The 20,640-nt window shown below is 39.8% G+C and overlaps 1 protein-coding gene and 1 long non-coding RNA gene across 2 annotated transcripts in view; both read left to right on the plus strand.

Annotated features, from left to right (window-relative positions):
* The first annotated feature begins 2,374 nt into the window (after nt 1-2,374).
* The window catches only part of LOC124267634 (mucin-5AC-like), a 155,047-nt gene continuing 136,781 nt past the window's right edge, over nt 2,375-20,640 (plus strand). The window contains exons 1-15 of the mRNA XM_046702597.1: nt 2,375-2,617; nt 3,704-4,015; nt 4,939-5,081; nt 5,662-5,691; nt 6,761-6,818; nt 7,091-7,243; nt 9,141-9,458; nt 10,259-10,549; nt 11,018-11,302; nt 11,598-11,753; nt 12,037-12,055; nt 12,201-12,253; nt 12,340-12,435; nt 12,584-12,694; nt 14,072-15,109. Coding sequence (XP_046558553.1) covers nt 2,545-2,617; nt 3,704-4,015; nt 4,939-5,081; nt 5,662-5,691; nt 6,761-6,818; nt 7,091-7,243; nt 9,141-9,458; nt 10,259-10,549; nt 11,018-11,302; nt 11,598-11,753; nt 12,037-12,055; nt 12,201-12,253; nt 12,340-12,435; nt 12,584-12,693 — 2,097 coding nt within the window. The 5' untranslated portion in view covers nt 2,375-2,544 and the 3' untranslated portion in view covers nt 12,694; nt 14,072-15,109. Of the gene's footprint in view, nt 2,618-3,703; nt 4,016-4,938; nt 5,082-5,661; nt 5,692-6,760; nt 6,819-7,090; nt 7,244-9,140; nt 9,459-10,258; nt 10,550-11,017; nt 11,303-11,597; nt 11,754-12,036; nt 12,056-12,200; nt 12,254-12,339; nt 12,436-12,583; nt 12,695-14,071 lie in introns of the transcript that reaches the window.
* LOC124267641 lies at nt 15,706-16,472 on the plus strand. Its single transcript, XR_006896085.1, has 2 exons — nt 15,706-16,077; nt 16,192-16,472. It is a non-coding gene; the product is annotated as an uncharacterized LOC124267641 (long non-coding RNA).

Below are 20,640 nucleotides of genomic sequence, written 5' to 3' on the forward strand. Positions count from 1 at the left end.
AGCGTCTGTTCTCGTCAGTGTCTTGTATCGATCTGTCAGTTGATCACGTGCCCCGATCACACCCGGAAACATGCGAGTATCACTGGATGGCCAATCCGATGAAACTCGATGTACGAGTGCGGAAGCACTGATCACTACATAATCAATATAGGTATAACCAAAAAAATGTAATTTAACTAAAACAGTAAGTCTATACACAGTTTAATTCACCTAAACATTAGCTTTTCACTTTCCTATTTCTGTCCTTGAGAATGAGTGAGCGAGTATACACTTTTTATCATTTATGTGTTTGTCTATAACTATGTATGTATGTTTTGAAGTGTTCATGGGCATGGTGTGGGTCATACATGGTATGTTACCCAGTCTTTCAATAGTATTTATATTTGTATATTTATTTGTATTTAGATGCAGTTGATATAATCAACTGGTGCAGTCAGTCCGCGCCCCAGTACTAACCACAGGGTACGCTTATAACTATTTTTGTGTATTTATAAAAAACTAGTCTTCATGTACATCATATGTATACATAGTCAGTGTAGTTTACCCTTGAATATATTTGATAAATGTATTAGTTGACTACATTATACCACGTCATCCGTTTGATTAAATGTGTGAATATATATGAATATAAATATGAATTGTGATTATGATTGTGATTGTTATTGTAATGTACCCTTACATACGCATGTGTGTATATATCTATGTACTTATTGTTATGTATATGTTTCAGGGCGTTTGTTCTCACTTATACTCCTCCAATAAATCCTTAAAACTTAAACCCGACCCGTGTGTCATGATTGAACACCTCCGGTTACATATACAAAATACCGACACATTAAGCAGATATACCAGTCTTTATGGAGACCTGACATGCCACAAATAAGACATCCCGGTGTTCTGAATACATACAGGCAACTACCCAAGTGTATCATAATAACCTGGATGCATGTGTGACTCAAGACCTGGTTTGTAGGATAGATGTCTAAATGGCATACGCCATGTCATGAATAACCATCTATTTTCAACTAAAAAAAACTAAGCACTATCATTAATTAAGCATTATTATCCAGCGTCAACATATCATCCATGATGTACTTCCATCTTATCTTCACAGTTGGGACTCTACTGGTGGACATTTCTCACAAATTAATTATTTTTATGTCTTTTAAATGGGTCAGCTGTGCCTGTATCAGGTGACGAATAATGTTTTATATATAATGACAGGTGTACAATATCGGTATCATTTCATAGAGCAGTCTATTTTGAAAATAGAAGAATGCAATTTCTGGTGTTTCACGTATGTACTTTTTTATATATACAGATTTCTCAGGTTATTAAGAGTAGGATATGTAAAGACAAAGTGGATTTCATTATCCATACCTCTTTTATCTTTGGAATCCCCTTTGGAATCCCTATAGTTTCCATTCGTTACTACATTTTTTCAAAATATGCAGTTGAGGTTTGTAGTCCAAGAACAGAGTCTGATGATAATATTACATCGTCTGCAAAGTGAAGCATTAGAAGTTCTGCTAATTGGAGAACAGTTGTGTTTAATTACCACAATTAAGAATTTCAAAGTAGTACTAGTAGTAGTACTACAATTCACTGATGAAAAATGAAAACATTATAGGATTAAGCATGCATCCATGACGAAATCCACTTGGACAATAAAAATAGTCAGTGAGATCATATCCACAGCAAACACATGATTTAACATTTGCGTATACATGTATAGCACATACATTCTACCCCTCAGGCCAACTTTTGTGACACATTGCCACAATTTAGAACGATCAACAGAGTCAAATGGGTTTTTTATAATCTACTAAGGCTACTTATAGATTATGTTTTTTAATGATAAGCGTTTTTTAATTAATGCATATAAAGTACAGATGTGATCAATCAATGAATAGTTCTTTCAGAATCCAGGCTGGGATCCAGGTAATTTGTCGCGCTTATATGCACAAAGCGAAATTATATTATGAAGGATTTTTGTAAACACTTTCTAAAAATACCCATTAGTGATATACCCCTATAGCTGTCTAAATGGTTTGGGTCCCCCTTCTTGAGTAACAGGGTTATAACAGAGGATGCCCAGGAATGTGGAAAATACTTTCATCAACGACTTTGTAAAAACATGTATAATGAATTGTATAATTTCAGGTGTATGAAAATAGATTTCTCACTCCAGTTACCACGCACACACCCACTGACAACAGAACCGGGAAGAACATTGCAGTTAATGTTGTATTTCAACTACAGGACTCTTTTGGAAAGGACTGACTGTTGCTAAATGTGGCCAACTTACTCTCAATATACAGACATGAATTTAAGTTCCTCATTGCATATTTGACATGGATCCAGTGTTACTACAATACATTTGTAGCTTTTCGAAATCTAATACGCTCATAATGAAAGGAAAGTCGGGACATTTACAGTTGTCTATTCATCCAACTACCTATGCACCCTAGTCTACCACTGAGCCACCCGGGGTCAGCTGGTATTGTCAGACACCGCCTATGCAGGTAGGCTGCAAGCTATGAAATGAGTCTACGTGTGTTTCTGGAGTTAATTCCATTGCTTGTTCTGCTGGATACTACTCACATACGTCCTTGTGGTAGGTGCAGTTCCGTGTTACATTCTGTTGCTTACACATAATGTCTTGCTATACAACAAACGTACCCTAAACACTACGCACTTGTTGACCTCCTGGCTGGGTTGACAGTAGAGAGGCAAACCTTGTCCGAGGGATTAACTGGTTGAACAGACGCTTTTATTTCCAGCCAGAATATAACATTGGCCGACTTGGATGGTAATGCTACATTCCTAGTCATAGCCGTTTGGCTTTTGAAACATAAATAACAGCATTCAATCGACAACTGCCGACTCTGTTGCCAAACGCGGGACTTGGTGTTTGGAGTTACCTCCCTTTAGTTAGATTAAATTCGCAGCTCGGCACAATTCCTGTTGTACAGATGTTGACGAACGTATTTCAAGTGATATTCAGATCGGTATTATATCTGAATAAATTGATTATCTAGTACCAACAGAAAACAAGACACATAAAGGCACGTTGGCATATTTTTTGATGACAGACTTCTAAAACCCAAGAACGAACGTTGATTCCTGAAATGAGGATATGCCGCAGCTAAACATGGTAGCATCTGTACCAGACTTTAGAAAGTAAGAAATATAAAATCGTAGATTTGTATTGTTACATAAAAGGGCTTGGTTGGAAATCGGACCTGTAAAAGTGCGGTATAATATAATATTTATAATAATAAATGGATATTTCTTGTGCGCCATAGTCCACCCAGAGCATGCTCAAAGCTCTACATATAAGAGTCACTAGAGTTTATGAGGAAAATATGACAGTTCGTCAAAATGACCATCAGAATATTTGGCAGTTATTGGTTGTAGAATGTTTTGAAGAGGAATGATTTGAATGCTTCGAAGGATGAAGCATCTTTTGTGGGGGGATGGAAGACTGTTCCACAGGGTTGGTGCTGCAAATTTGACTGGTCTATGGCCAAAGATATAAATGATCGTTCGAAATCTAAATTCCAAACTTTTAAGAACCATTTTATTCATGGATGTTATTGAAATACTCCTCATATCAAACTAACGTGCAACTGAAAGACTGCCCAAAGCACAACACACTCACCAGCAACACTTGGAACAAACAAACAACAAAATGTTTCAGGGTCAGCTCCAGTTCTTGCCACCAACAGACGTGTTCCTGTGGAGGGTGTCAGTTTCAGCATCACCTGTACACTAGATGCAGCTATCATTGGATCTGCTGTCTTCTACAAGGGTCCTACTTCTAACCAGGGAGCCTGCCTATCATCAGGCAGGTGTGGGACATCTGTGTCAGGATACAATGTGAGTCTGGACAGTACATCGAGGATCCTGACTTTAGACATCGCATCAGCAGATTCCACCAGAGACAGTGGGACATGGACATGTAGTGATGGTGCTGCATTATCCAACAACATCACACTGTCACAGTTTGCAGGTGGATTTTATATGCGTTTTATGAGCCTAAGATTCATGTCAAACTTAAAAAAGAAACATAATAAGAAGATATATTCAAATGAAATTGTTAAATATGAATTAATATAACCCTTTCCACAATCACGACCAGTTCTCCTGTATGATTCAGACAATATCATGAACAAGTGTTTATAGTTTTTATGAAGATGCCCAATATGTTCAATATGATGCCCTATTACAACAGCTGCAAGGAAACATGCGACTTCCAGTAAATAATGTGTTAGTTCTCTGTATATGTGACATCAGGTGAGTGTTTTTGTTTATTTAAATGACATAACTCGACAGCTCGAAAACTCCACCGCGTTTTCTGATCTGTATCCGACAATATTTCCTCTTGTTAAATTTATTCTGAATGTTTCGTGTCCATATACCGGGGTCTTGCCTGGCTTCCCCCGGACATCAAACAGACACACATCATGATATAACTGGCCAAATATGGAACGTCACTGCAACGAAATACGTTGTCTTGACCCCAGAAAGAAATTCCGTTTGGGAAAAGAAGGGAAAAATAGCTATAAAAATTGTAGGAAATCATCACGTGAAATCCGTGATGACAAAAGGTGTTGAGAATTTTCAGCTCACCCTTGCCCTCAGTTTGCAAAATCTCATATGTATTTGACATGACACAGTAAAGAAAATTTACATTTAAATATATACGTTTCAGCTGTATCATGAATTACATCAGTACAAATATTCTGGTCAGATGACAGCATAACTACTTGCATTACCAGGTACAAAATCACCATTGAACGATGAGCTGCAATTATCAAGGGCGGCCATACAGCGTGGTCCAGAGTTCATATCTTGATTGACTGGCCTCTGCGAACTTTCAAGACGTTTATAGATTTACACAAGACGTATAATTTTATCATTCCTTCGTATCAGTTGTCCTGGACTGGAACTCTGTGACCTTCTCTCCAGAACTGACATCTCTCCCGTCCTCAGTGACACCACAGAATAACATCTCCGTCACTGTGACCACTCCGTGTACTACCCCTGCCGCCGCCATCACATGGAGATACCAGCAGGTAGGAACCGTATGTTCATCTTCATGTATTAGGTCATCGTGTGTATGTATCTGTCAGCGATATTGCGGTTGTAGTCCCACAGCAGGTCTAGAGTAGATGCCTCTTGTTTTAATTTGGAACACACAAGTCAGCGGTTTTCAGTGTTGATCTGCATCGAATTTCAAAACACAGTGGGTTTATCGCTATTCCATTTTCACACGAGGGCAGAAAAATGATTCAAGGGTAGTTATTTATCATAACAGATACGATATTATGTATTTCACTGACATGATATCATGTCATGAATAAACATATTGCATTGCTTGAGTTGACATCATCAATATCATCATTGACATCAATATATATGCTGAAGATCTGTTTATCTTTCCGTTGGGAAAAAACTCATAAACTGGCAAATCTCCAAACCTGAAAGAAATATCAAAATCTTTTATGCTTTCTGAGGACATGAATTGTAACCGAAAGTGACACTTGAATCCAATTACTGATTATCGTGTGTTTCACTGCATGCACGTGGAGTAATCCGATGAAAACTGCTTATTTTGTTCATTTGAGGTAAACAAGAAACAACTGTGCATTTTAGGATGAAACAGTTTTAGCCGTACATAGGACTGTAAGTATCGTAATTCCTTTCATTATAACAATAATTTTTTTAACAGTGTATCCTTTAAAATTATCTATTAATCTTTAACTGAAGAAGGTAGTAGTTATCACAATACTTAATGACGTTTCGGTGTAGGTACATTTTAGGATGAAACAATTTTAGCCGTACATAGGACTGTAAGTATCGTAATTCCTTTCATTATAACAATAATTCTTATAACAGTGTATCTTTTAAAATTATCTTTAATCTTCAACTGAAGTTGGCAGTAGTTATCACAATAATTAATGACGTTTCGGTGTAGGTACTAACACAGTCAAGCACTTGCTTGATAACGGTGTTAGTACCTACACCGAAACGTCGCACTCATTGCAATAAAGAAGTTCACTATTCATAAAACTTGGTTATCCTTCATCTCTACAACTTCTAAAACGCCTCTCAAAGAAGTCTTTGATGGGTAATTATATAATACAGCGACGTCCCACCAGCTGTAAATATTACGATAGGTCCGGACAACCTTCAGTCCATCAGTCTGCGTTGTGTTTACAGGGTGTGAGTGGCGTCCCTCCCAGCGGTACATCTTCCACCCAAGGATCATGTCCATCAGTCTGTGTTGTGTTTACAGGGTGTGAGTGGCGTCCCTCCCTGCAGTACATCTTCCACCCAAGGATCAACACCAACAGTCTGTGTTGTGTTTACAGGGTGTGAGTGGCGTCCCTCCCAGCAGTACATCTTCCACCCAAGGATCATGTCCATCAGTCTGTGTTGTGTTTACAGGGTGTGAGTGGCGTCCCTGCCAGCGGTACATCTTCCACCCAAGGATCATGTCCATCAGTCTGTGTTGTGTTTACAGGGTGTGAGTGGCGTCCCTCCCAGCAGTACATCTTCCACCCAAGGATCATGTCCATCAGTCTGTGTTGTGTTTACAGGGTGTGAGTGGCGTCCCTCCCAGCGGTGCATCTTCCACCCAAGGATCATGTCCATCAGTCTGTGTTGTGTTAACAGGGTGTGAGCGGCGTCCCTCCCAGCAGTACATCTTCCACCCAGGGATCATGTCCATCAGTCTGTGTTGTGTTTACAGGGTGTGAGTGGCGTCCCTCCTAGCAGTACATCTTCCACCCAGGGATCATGTCCATCAGGTCAGGTCAAGACAACCAACACCCTGTCTCTACCAGGGAACACAGTCAGACTATCTAACTACTGTTTTGTGTTTACAGGGTGTGAGTGGCGTCCCTCCCAGCAGTACATCTTCCACCCAGGGATCATGTCCATCAGGTCAGGTCAAGACAACCAACACACTGTCTCTACCAGGGAACATGGTCAGTCTATCTAACTACTGTTTTGTGTTTACAGGGTGTGAGTGGCGTCCCTCCCAGCAGTACATCCTCGACCCAGGGATTGTGTCCTTTAGGTCAGGTCCAGACAACCAACACCCTGTCTCTACCAGGGAACACAGTCAGTCTCTACAACAGGCAGGTGTCTCTCACTGTCAGTGTGGAACATGACTCCTTTGATCCTCCCACGTACACCAAATCTGTCACTTCAAACACCATACAGTTCCCTGGTGAGTACATATGAACTCCCAGTCTTCCTGTTGTTAACTCATGATCAGTATCATTGTTCAACAAGAGTGAGGAGTGAGTGAGTGAGTGAGTGAGTGAGTGAGTGAGTGAGTGAGTGAGTGAGTGAGTGAGTGAGTGAGTGAGTGAGTGAGTGAGTGAGTGCGTGAGTATGGTGTTACGCAGGTTTAAGAAATATTCCAGCAATATCATGGCGAGGGGCTCAAACAATGGGTTTCACACATTGTACCCGTGTGAGAATCAAACTTGTGTCGTTGGCCTAGCGAGTCAACACTTTAACCACTAGGCTACCCCATCGCCCATGTTTCAGCAAGAAGGGTAAGTATCACAGCAGTAAGCTTCCTCCTGGGAAAAGTCTTCGAAGTAACATTTTTGAAAATGTCTTTACGTGTATGTCACCCAATACATTTCAAACACAGCAAGAATGTTATAAAGCCGACCTGTTTAAATATGATGTATGAATTATGTTTTATATGTCATCCATATTGATTTGGTACTGAAAGGTACACTTGGGGGATTACAAAGCATTCATTTCACAGAGAGTTAGGTTGGTGATAAGTACAGCGTTGTTTTGTTTTGAAAATATATTATGTTCGTCAGCCTTTGAAGGCCGGTTTGTGTTGTAGACATGTGTGTAATACTTTCAGTTTTGGATCACCATTTTAGGAGGTAAAATGTCAAATTGTGTGCATCTGTTGATATAACCAGAGACAATATTGCATGCATACTAATGAGCAAAAGTTGTCACGTGGCACAAACACATGATCAATTGTCAGATCACTATGTATGTACATGTATGTATCTGACAAAAACTGAAAAGGTCATGAATGGCCACAAAAAAGACTAACCCTCAGAGGCTGGTATGTATGTGGCTCTGAAGTCACAAACTCCTAGTAAGAGTCAGTCGGTTGCCAAGCTTACTCCAATCCTCAGTAAGAACGTTGCCAACTTCCCGTAGAGTTGCTGGAAGGCGGCGTCACTGGAGGACGCCTTGCAGCTCGTTCCTCGCTTCTTTGATGGGGTTGATGGCTGGTGACCTGACTGGCCTCCCCATGCACATAATGGTCTCGTGCTCAACGTACATATTAACGACCCTTGCATGATGAGGTCTTGTGTTATCGTCCATGCGAATGCTTGCCTCCCGTAACCTGACAACAACCAGTCTCACTGAAACGATTACACACTGTGTAAGTGGAAACGTTCAACAGACCATTTCTCAGTATGACATCCTTGTGCAATCAGGAGAAATCCAACTGTGGTACAATGCTATCGGCTGCATGAGTAGTATAAATCTCTGACGTAAAAACACGACAGATTGTCCTATTATATTCTACAAACGACAACACGAGAAATTGAAAGAGAAAGCTTTTCTACTTAAAACGTTGAGTTGAATGTTCGAAATAAGTTATATACTCAAATAACACACCGAATCAATGCTACACGTTTACTGGCGCGAAAGAAATTGTGTTCCATGGAAAGACAAATGTTCCAAGGCGTTTTCCTGGCTTCTCGCGAGTCTTAAGACCCCACTTAGTGGAAATAATAAGCTGTCTGGCCTTTAAAAGTGAACATTGCTCGCAATGCTCGAATACCCACGTTCTAATTTCGTACAATTCGAACAACAGATGTTTGGATGCGTTCCTTCGACCACTGTATATCCCTCTGTCTCTGTTTCAAATAAAAAAACCCACTTTCACAAGACTACTGGTGAAAACATCCATGTTACAATAACTTTTGCCGCTGAGTATAACAAATTCCTAAGCTGCTATATTATGTGGTTAATACATAATATTATCCACTGTTTGGAATATGACCCTGAAATAGTGGCATGTGTGAAAAACTATTCAAAGTAAGAGTGTCTTGCGTCTTCCGTTTTTACAGTCCGGGTCAGCTCTGTGACACTCACAAACATCAAGTCTGATAATGAGAAGATTGGACAGGAGGTGGGTCAAACTCTAACCTTGACCTGCGTGACCTCAGCCAGTTTCCCCACTTCTACTGTCACCTGGGTGGCCTTGCCATCAGGAACGACACCTACAGTCACCACAGAGACGACATCTGGTGTCCTGATGAAGACAACAAGCTCCGTCACATTCACTGTCAGTAGGGGTGACCAGGGGAGGAGCATTCGTTGTCAGGCTGAAAACATCAACGGTCAGACATCCCCGCAGTCTAACAGAGCCACACTGGAAGTTTGGTGTAAGTAGACATAGTCTAACAGAGTCACACTGGTGGTTTGGTGTAAGTAGACACAGTTTAACAGAGCTACACGGGACGTTCGATGTAAGTAGATACAGTGTAACAGAGCCACACTGGAGGTTTGGTGTAAGTAGACACAATATGTAACAAAGCCATAATGGAGGTTTGGTGGAAGAAGACACAGTGTAACAGAGCCACGCTGGAGTTTAGGTGTAAGAGAGCTACAAGGAAGGTTTGATGTGAGAAGACAAAGTCACACAGCCACACTAGAGATTTGGTGTATATAGACATTGTTTGGGCGTATGATGACGCAGTCCAAGAGAGAAACATGAGATGCAATCTTATAACATAGCCCAATGCGGGTTAAGTAATCAGGTATCAATCAAATGTTTTGTAAGTAGCGCGTCAGGTATGAAATGCCATCTTCAACAGAGCCTTCAACAGCATCGTTAAACCCAACTCACTCACTCACTACTCATTCACCTCACTACATGTTTTGTGTAAGTAATCAGGTATCAATCAGATGTAGCGTGTCAGGTATGGAATATACAGGTTTTGCTGTCAACAGTCTTGTCTCTATCAAGGCAATGTATAAAGTAAATAAAGTCTTCAGATCCACTGTGAATGATTGCAACAAATCCGCACATTTCAGAACGCCACGCTGGTGTTTGATGCAGAGAAACAGAATAAGGGTATTGCTGATCTGAACATGTGTCTGTCAGACGTATGCAAGATTATGTATATAAGCAGATACAGTGTAACAAGCAACACAGTAATTATATACTTGAACTGTATTCCAGTTGGACCAGAGCACGTTGATGTAACAATGCCAGAAAACAATGTAACTTTAGAGAACATAAATATGACCTTGACCTGTGGTACCACCGGTTACCCCAACCTGATCTTCACCTGGGACTACAGTGATGGAACACCAGTAGGTGGCAGCACAGGACCTGTAGCAGAATCTTCTACTTGGTGGTCCCAGACTCTCATCTTCAGGCCAAACAAAGGCAAGACAAGTGTGAGGTGTCACGTCAGAAACACCATAACATCCACAACTAAGACTGGTTCTGTGTCACTGGATGTCAAATGTAAGTTCAGGAGTGTTTCGAGGATTTTATTTATAACGCAAAGCATTTCCATCATGTAAATACTTCCTGGACATCATAATGCCTATGCCAGTTTCTGGGGGTATTTTTTCAGTTTTCTACTTTGCACTATGAGCGTAAGCCACTGATGAATTTAATTGTATTTGCAAGCTGACTGCCATATCAAGATGGTGTTACTACACATTCGTGTGGTGTATAATTGTCTTTAGCGATCACTAGCGTTAATGTAAAACGTTAATATCAAACTTTGATTATCCAGTGTAACGGATTCCACAGGGCATTAGAGGTAACATAGCAGTGAAAATGATATGACTGGATCACCGGAAACGGTGGTAAGACCAGGCTTTAAATCCATCGATCTCGTGAAACAACCCAGATATATTCATGGTCCTCGCTGTTACATGTACACTTCATGTTCTGTTTTTCATGGTTAAACCATATTTGTTTAAGATCACCCACGTGACCCTCCCTCCATCACACAGTTTCCGGCTCTGATGTTTGAAGGAGACCCACAGACAATCAGCTGCTCTGTGACAGGAGGAAATCCTCTAGCTACGATCACATGGTCCTGTCCTGGCACTGGATCAGCATCGGTCAGTGACAGTGGTCAGACCAGGACATCTACTCTCTCCTTTACTGTCAGCAGGAGTCAACATGGTCAACAGTGTCAGTGTCTGGGGGCGTGGCGGTATGGAGGATACAACTACACTGATGTCAGGACATTCAACGTCAGCTGTGAGTACCGTTAACTGTTTCTGAATGGACTGACAGGTACAAGGGATACCCTCTTCTCATTGAGACATGTATGGATGATTCATCCTTTCTATGTTAGAGATCCCTGAAGTTTTTGGCCATGCTAGGCTTTGTCATTTTCTCCCAGATGGCATTTTAGAAGCTGTATTTTTGATGTAGATGATACCTTTGTCAAACTTTTAAACCGAGACAACTCAAAGCTTGGGACAATGATTAATTGATTATCAAAAATTAAATGTACGTACATGATTTATTTACAACTCATCCTACACCGCAGGTCCAATAAACCCACAACCACTCAAAGCCGACTGTAACATGACAGGTGTAATAGCAGGAACCGCAATAGGAACCCTAATTCTCACCTTACTGATTGGAGCTCTAGTTCTGGCTGTCCTCTATAGGAAGGGGTTCAGGTTTGGAAACGTCATGACAGGTATGTTGTTAAATCTCATTGGCAAGAAGTAGTGTGTCGTGATGTTTTATTTCAACGTGAATTTAATTGATCACGATGGTGGACCTGAAAGTTATCTGTGAACCTGGTACTGCATACACAAACAATAAAGACATATAACTGCGGGACTGGTGATTCTGAGGAGTATGTCTGTCATAACGTTTCATATGATTCATGCTTCCTTTGCATCAGTAACCAACAATTTCCAGATTGCCATGTGATGTGTGTATTTCGTTGAACTGTATATGCATTGTCTTCTTTTCAGAAAATGCTTCCCCGAAAAGGTACACCAGATTGATAAATAATCCGTTTTGAAAGAATTGGCTTTGAAATACTTTAAATGTAATTTATAATCAAATATTAATATCAAATAATAAATGTATGCGTTTCCATTGTGAGATCAATTACCTGTCTCATTTGCCTTTGTAGCACTAGAAATCCTGAATTGGAAGAAAATGAAAACATAGGATACTCCTCCCTAGGTAGGTTCAATATTTATGGTCAGATATATCGATTTGATCACAGACATACTTCTCGAATTTTATATGTTAATATTGATTTGTTACAGATCAAATTGACAGTCCAGCACAGTCCTCTAGCATGAGTAGAGATGGTTCGGAAAGACAACATTACACACAGTTGAAGATTTACGAGAATACAAACGGTAGATGGATACAGTTTTACATTATTATAACACTCAATCATATGTGAGGTGAAGGTATGCCATAGTGCAGGTATTATATCTATCTTGTTTTTGGAATGGCATACAACATATGAACTGTTATTTTGGAAATGTGTGTCGTGGTTTTCAGTCGAGGCCAAACGAGAGACAAGTACCTACGAAGACATAACAGAGACGCCTCCTGCACCAAACGAGTCAATCAGCGCCTCTCCATACCAGAACAGCGGCGCTCAACCTTGAGGTAAGCAATATTTGGAAAACAAAGTTCACGCAATTAATTGTACACAAGAACAGTCTCAAACTGACGCCTTGGCTTCCTCATCTGTTCTAATGTAGAGTGTATTGTTTACTGTGCTATAATTTGTAAATCTGGATAAATCAAAGGTGGTTGTTTTTCGAAACGGAGGACGCGTTAAGAGAAATGAAAAATGTTTTTTTAAAGGTCTACCTTTAGAGGCCACCCCTTATTAAAAATATTTAGGAATTGTATTTTCGTCTCGTTTAGTTTGGTCCAAAGCGTGTGAAACGCCATCTTTACAAGCCCAACGTGCATTTTTCTCTCTGTTTCAACTGTTCGCCAAGTATCAAAGTATGTCCTTAACTATTGCTAATAATATATTTGTCAGTAAGATACTACAAATTCTAACCTATGGACGTGAAATTTGGGGCTATGCTTATAGAACGTGTATTGAAAAGGTTCATAGTGAGTACTATAAAAGATTTCTGACACTCAGTAAAAAAACTGCATCATGTGCTGTACTTGGAAAAATTGGCAGATATAACTTGTGTGTACATTACCATTCAAGGTGTATTAAATATTGGTGCCGAATTATTCGTATGGATCAAAATAGATACCCGAATGCCTGTTATAAGATGATGAAAACTATGATGATAACGGAGGCACAAACTGGGTTTCACATGTTCGAATGCTTCTATTAACTACAGCTTTCTCCTATGTCTGGTTAGCCCAAGATTGTGGGGATGTAACTCACTTCATGTTTGAGTTCAAACAACGCTGTATAGATATTAATATAAAACACTGGAATGGTAACATATGAAACTCATCATTTCTTGTAAATTATAGTACATTTAAGTCACTTCTTGAACCTGAACTGTATATTTCCTGTGGCGCATTAGACAAAAATCTTATGCGAATGTTGATCAAATTCCGATGCCAAACACATAACTTGAATATACAAAAACAACGTTTTTCAAAGATAATTGTCCCATGTAAAGAATTAGTTTGTAACAAATGTACTTTAAACGTGTTTGAAGACGAATATCACTTTCATAACCGATGCAGATCCCAATGTATTCCAGCCTATTTCTACAGCCCACCTTCAATTGCCAATTCCGAGCCCCTACGAAGATACACAGTGTCACTGTTCTTAAAGGAATATGTATATTCCTGAAGCAAAACCTACGTTAAAATAATTGTATTATGAATTATATTTCAACTCTACACACAATGACAATGTTGTATTACCTGTTGTACTCTTGGCCAAATGGCCTTCAATTCTGAATAAAGTGATCATCAAATATAATTTGACTTGGCACATTCTTTACGAAATTAATGAGACACACTGAATTTGCTACTGTATATTTCATGTATTTTCAGATCCTGACTACGGGAATACGTAAAGCAAACAAGACATGAGATGACATCACTGGACAGTAATACAAAGGGAATGAACTGATAATCTGTGTACATTTCATATGGTTTATTTTGTCAACATATGACTGTTACCTTATTACATATGTATATGATATTATATTATTTGTACTATGTACACACATGATTCAACAAACGTTTACGCACATATATATTTTTAAGATTGGATAATTGTGTATTTATCTGTGTTCGTATGCATAATAGATGACTATATGTAACGAGATGTAACTGTGTATATTTTAAATGCAGTATGTGTATACCGCGTAAAATAAGAAATGTCTCGTTACACTTTAGTTTGATGACATCAGACAATGATTTCAGTGATTTACGCGTGTTTAAGATTAACAGACTTAACATACCAGAAAAAGGAACAAAATGCAATTATGTTATGATGAAAGTTTGGCGTAATGTTCTTGATTGATTGTACTGATTGTTGTAATAATCACTGATCCTTTTACAACAAATAAGATATAGAACTCGAACCCAAACCCAATGTTTCTCTTTCTAAAGCTATTGATAAGTAAAGTATTTTCTGTGAAATCAAAAAGTCTTTTAACATCATAAAACATTTCCCCGTGTGACCAAATTCATATTTAAATCATTTAGTTTCATATATCGCTTAAGGAAGGTTATCCGATATTTTGGCACCATCATTGATGAAAAGCTCAGTTTTACAGCGAACACAGACAAAATCTAAAAAATGCTAACAAAGACTCTTCACGGAAATTAAACTCTTTTAATGTCAATTATACTTCCAAACGCCACTTTTTAGAAACTCATTTCTTCCATGCTTTTATATATCACAGCATCTAATGTACAACAAATTCCCATTCGGGAAAATAAAGTATTATTGTCGTTATTATTAAAACAATTCAAACAAGACTCTTATTTAACTTGTTTGGTGACTTCACGTAAGAAAAATAAAGATTCACTCCAAATAACTTATGTTTACTTCATGACCGTAAAAAAATATGGTCGGTTTTACGCCCTGGTTTTACCAACTTCACTTATATTCTAGGGTCCTTCAGACTATCAAAATGTAGATAAAAAGGTATTTTTTATAACTTTCTATGTGATTGAAGTGTCGTATAACTTGCTAGATATACAAGATGGTAAAACAATACTGTAGGCGTGATGCATATCAGTGTATAATTGAGCCAAACGTCTCACTGAACTACCTATGCATCTATGACGTAATTGAGAGACTATCCGCGGATCACCATGACGTTATTCTCTTGCATGGAAAGGGTATTACCGCCATGTTATAAGCATATGCAGTATAGTTTTTACGGGACTAGGTTAGTTGTTTTTTATTGAAGTGAAGTGAAGTGCACACACATATACATATATTGGTGGAGGGGGCGGTCGGGGGGTCATAATGTCGGCGTGATCACCGCACACCAATGAACCTTCTTCCGAATACCGAAGGATAGTTAACGAGCGACCGCATGGGAATGGGAATCCTATCCGTCAAACCACGTTTAACTCAACCCATTGTGTTGTGTATATTTTACACGATATTGTATATTTATAACAGTGAGAGAGCTCCAAACCATCGGCTAATGCAGTGTTGTGAATAGTGATTATGTGGTGGATGTCTGAGGGAACAGAATACTGCAGTTAATAATTGGCCCCCTTGTCTATTGTGTCTTTTGTAGGTCATGTCGAGTGTGATAGTGAGGCTTATCTTGCTCTTGTTGTTTTGAACACGCCTATATGTGCACATTGTAAGCCAAGGTCGGTGACTCGGTCTGTTGGTTTTAGTATCCCCAGATAATGCAACGTGGTAGGTATTCACTTAAGCAAAGTGGGGCATGTTCGCTTGTATGCGATCTGATAACAGTCAGGGTTTTGAATTGACAGTCGTAATGGCATTCGTTGGGCTGTATACTGAGGTGCAGCATGGTGACTGAATACTGTGTAAGGCAGACACCGTTGGGTTGTATACTGAGGTGCAGCATGGTGACTGAATACTGTGTAAGGCAGACATCGTTGGGTTGTATACTGAGGTGCAGCATGGAGACTGAATACTGTGTAAGGCAGACACCGTTGGGTTGTATACTGAGGTGCAGCGTGGTGACTGAATGCTGTCATTGTGTTATACCGCCACAACTGTCTGCGCTTCTTTACCTAGTCGAGTACGTGTATTTTGTCTTACCCAACAGACAGCACATACATAAATAGTATGTAGAGTATTTACCTCTTCATTTACAAATACTATTTGATACTTTGCTAGCATTTATCTAAAATACAAGGCAGACATGCATTGTGCAAACATTATTTTTGTTAGATTTGGGAGTTTCAACGGTATACACACAATGCAAAATAAATATTGTGTTGGTGCTTCGAACGGGTTTCATTTATATGTGTTTTCTTTATACTCAACTTTAGCATAGTCAGACGGTCAATATATTCTTCCCAATGAAAATTGATGAATCGTAGAACCCCCAGGCCACGAATATCTTCCATTACCTCTGCAGTTACAGGCTGCTTATTTTGTTGGTTTAAAATTGTGGTAATCACTTCAGCAAACATTGTGACTTTATAATTGAAGCCTAATGGTGAGCCTAAGTAGTGATTCTCCTGTAAAGATTAACACTGCCTTACACTGACGGTGTGTCATAGTAGTGATTCTCCAGTAAAGATTATCACTGCCTTACACTGACGGTGTGTCATAGTAGTGATTCTCCTCTAAAGATTAACACTGCCTTACACTGACGGTGTCTCATAGTAGTGATTCTCCAGTAAAGATTAACACTGCCTTACACTGACGGTGTCTCATAGTAGTGATTCTCCAGTAAAGATTATCACTGCCTTACACTGACGGTGTGTCATGGTAGTGATTCTCCTGTAAAGATTAACACTGCCTTACACCGTTGGTGTCTCATAGTAGTTATTCCCCAGTAAAGATTATCACTGCCTTACACTGACGGTGTCTTATAGTAGTGATTCTCCTGTGCAGATTAACACAGCCTTACACCGTCGGTGTGTCATAGTAGTGATTCTCCAGTAAAGATTATCACTGCCTTACACCGTCGGTGTCTCATAGTAGTGACTCTCCAGTAAAGATTATCACTGCCTTACACTGACGGTGTGTCATAGTAGTGTTTCTCCTGTAAAGATTAACACTGCCTTACACCGTTGGTGTCTCATAGTAGTGATTCCCCAGTAAAGATTATCACTACCTTACACTGACGGTGTGTCATAGTAGTGATTCTCCTCTAAAGATTATCACTGCCTTACACTGACGGTGTGTCATAGTAGTGATTCTCCTGTACAGATTAACACAGCCTCACACCGTCGGTGTGTCATAGTAGTGATTCTCCAGTAAAGATTATCACTGCCTTAAACCGTCGGTGTCTCATAGAAGTGATTCTCCTGTGCAGATTAACGCAGCCTTACACCGTCGGTGTGTCATAGTAGTGATTCTCCAGTTAAAATTATCACTGCCTTACACTGACGGTGTCTCATAGTAGTGATTCTCATGTGCAGACTAACACTGACTTACACTTCCGGTGTGTCATAGTAGGGATTCTCCTATGCAGAGTAACACTGCCTTGCACTGACAGTGTGTCATAGTATTGTTACAAGGTAAAAATGCATCCTAAACCCACAAGAAAATTACATCAGAATCCTTATATAGATTTGCGGCTATTCTCATGAGTGCTTTAAGGTTGGGAAAGCAATGGAAACAGAATGTCGCCAGTTACTAGTAGATCAATAGTTAGATGTGTTTGTGTCGTAGGTTTCGCGAGGCAAGTGAAGAAGACAGTCACTATTAGAGACAGAACAAATTACCAATTACGTTAAAACAACAAAGAACAGTTGCAAAGGGATCAGTCACCGATCAGTGATCTCCGTTATATTTCCAATCGCAACACACATGAGTTCAGAGTCAGAAATAGTTAACGAATTAAAACGAGGTATGGGAACATGTGGTCAAGATCAGGTCAGACTCGAACCAAGTGAAAAGAGACCTTTAACACGAGTAGAGGGGAGCGGGCGACGGAGGCGAATAGCAGTTACACAGTTTCCCACTATGGGGTGAGTCTATCTGTCTTGTGTTGAAGCTGTGTCCATCACCGGGTGGACTGGCATCCTTAGTGCATCACAGCTAACTGCTGTCAAGGAAATAGAAGTGACGAGTTAGTTGTGTGACTTTAAGTAGTATACCGTGTCAAGGGTGAGACCGTGTAAGGAAGTACTGTGTGACAGGTTAGTGGTGATACCGTGTAAGGAAGTATTGTGTGACAGGTTAGTGGTGAGACCGTGTAAGGAAGTACTGTGTGACGAGTTAGTGGTGAGACCGTGTAAGGAAGTATTGTGTGACGGGTTAGTAGTGAGACCGTGTAAGGAAGTACTGTGTGACGATTTAGTGGTGAGACCGTGTAAGGAAGTACTGTGTGACGAGTTAATGGTGAGACCGTGTAAGGAAGTACTGTGTGACGGGTTAGTGGTGAGACCGTGTAAGGAAGTACTGTGTGACAAGTTAGTGGTGAGACCGTGTAAAGAAGTAGTGCATGTCAGAGGTACAAGAACAGATATCAATCACAGTTTCATGTCTAACTCAACTAAATCGTCGCCTGAAACCAGAGTGTTCTAAGTCCACTTTTTGACAATCAGAGTTAGTATGCTCGGGGTAGGTTTTAGAGCATAATCTGTTTCTCTAGCAACTTTTTGCAGTGCTATCTAGCTTTAAAGGTGGTATTTCAAGAACAAACTTTGTTCTATCTCCATGACAAATAACATGCTATAAGTCTTCGAGTGTTCTAAATTGTCAATTGGCCAATGAGCAAGCACAATTTGATCACGTGACATGGAGATTTACCAATTTTGAAGTGATTTTCATCATGAATGGAACATTTTAACTCTTTTTTTATTTCTGCTTTATTTCATTAAGTATAGTCCTTATGCAAGTAAAAAAGGTTTAAACGACAAAAACAAAAATACCTTGTAAAAAAGAAATAAGAATCAAATATCCATATAATAATAATAAGGCTGAGATTTGGCTGTGTTTCTGACACTTAGCACACTTTGGTTTTGAGAAAAATCACGATTTTCTTTAGTCAAATGTTCTATCTCCAATCATTGTTCGTGGACTTCTTATATAGTTCAATAGATTGAGAATATAGTTTGCTATTTTCTGATACTGTTTGACATGTCCCATCCAAAGAATTCCAAAGTATTCGATTGAATAGTTTAGAATATATTGTTGTCCTAAACTTCTAGATCGATTTTCTCGAAAATAGTTTTTTTGTGACTTAGTACTGTTATAAGGTAAAAATGCATCCCCCAAACCATGAGAGAATTACATCAGATTCGTATTTAGATTTGCAGTTTTGCTCATGAGTCATAACGGTTAGGCACGGTATGGAGACGGAAAGTCTCCATAGAATGGCGTTTAGCCGTAGGCTATGGAGAGAGAGACAGAACACATTCTTGTGAAAGACATAACAGATTAATCTTATATTGAAACAAACAACAAAGGGGTGAGTGACCGAACGATTCTTACCGGTACTTTTCCAATCGTAATATTCATGAGTGCAAGGTCGGATACAGGCTAACCGAATCAAAACGATTAGTTGAAACATGTGATGAAGATCAGGCCAGGCTCGAACCATATAAAGAGACAGGTTGGGCACTGAGCGAGGGGTGCGCGCTTTTTAGTGACGGAAGCCAGTCCACGCCACTCAGTTGCCCCGTGTGGTACGAACCTGCCCTGTCTGATGTTGAAGTTGTAGTTAGAGAGATGGACTGAGACAGAGTAAAAACTATGTGAGTATAAACTTGGTGTTGCGTTTATCTTTGAATGTATGTGTGCCAGTACATGAATGTTATGTGGTTAATTAGGAGTCACGGTCGTCCGAACCCTCACTCCTTGACTTAGTATCCTGCAACGGACCAAGCGAGTGGAGCGCCAGAGCTACCATCTCCCCGAACAATGTGGAACGACCATAATTAATAGGTAACTGTGGTAGGGTTTACTAACACCCAATCGCCGGTTACGGCATGGTGGAGTCTGCGGGTTCTTCTTGAACAAAATGTTTAAGACGATCCCTTTCGCTGTTTTTCTCATGGTCGCTCCTACCCTTTTATTCCTTTGCGTTGACGTTTGACGGTAGGTTCCCTTTTAGCGGCTGGGATATGTTATCTGCAGTTTTCCCTCAGGATATTTGGATTTTTTGTAATGCCTCGTGGAAATGATTCAGATTCATCTACGTCCTATGACAGTCCGGTCCAATCTCGTCCCATCACGTCTAACATTTTTACTAATCCAACCCGAGTTGGCATCATACAACAACCCACGTCAACGTCTCACCCTCCATCTGCTCCCAATGACCTCTCCCTATCTCTTTCTCAGGAGGATTTAGAATTCTCATTTTCCTCTTTAGATTTGTCATCTACCAATAGTTCTTATTCTGCACCTGACTTCAATATGGGCGATTCCACTTTTATGCCAGAACATTTCACAGGTAGGGACACGTCTCATGCTGCCAAGTGGCTTGACCGTTTTG

This window comes from Haliotis rubra, unplaced genomic scaffold (genome assembly GCF_003918875.1).
Source record: "Haliotis rubra isolate DU_JTF1 unplaced genomic scaffold, ASM391887v1 Scf1327, whole genome shotgun sequence".
Taxonomy (NCBI): Eukaryota; Metazoa; Mollusca; class Gastropoda; order Lepetellida; family Haliotidae; genus Haliotis; species Haliotis rubra.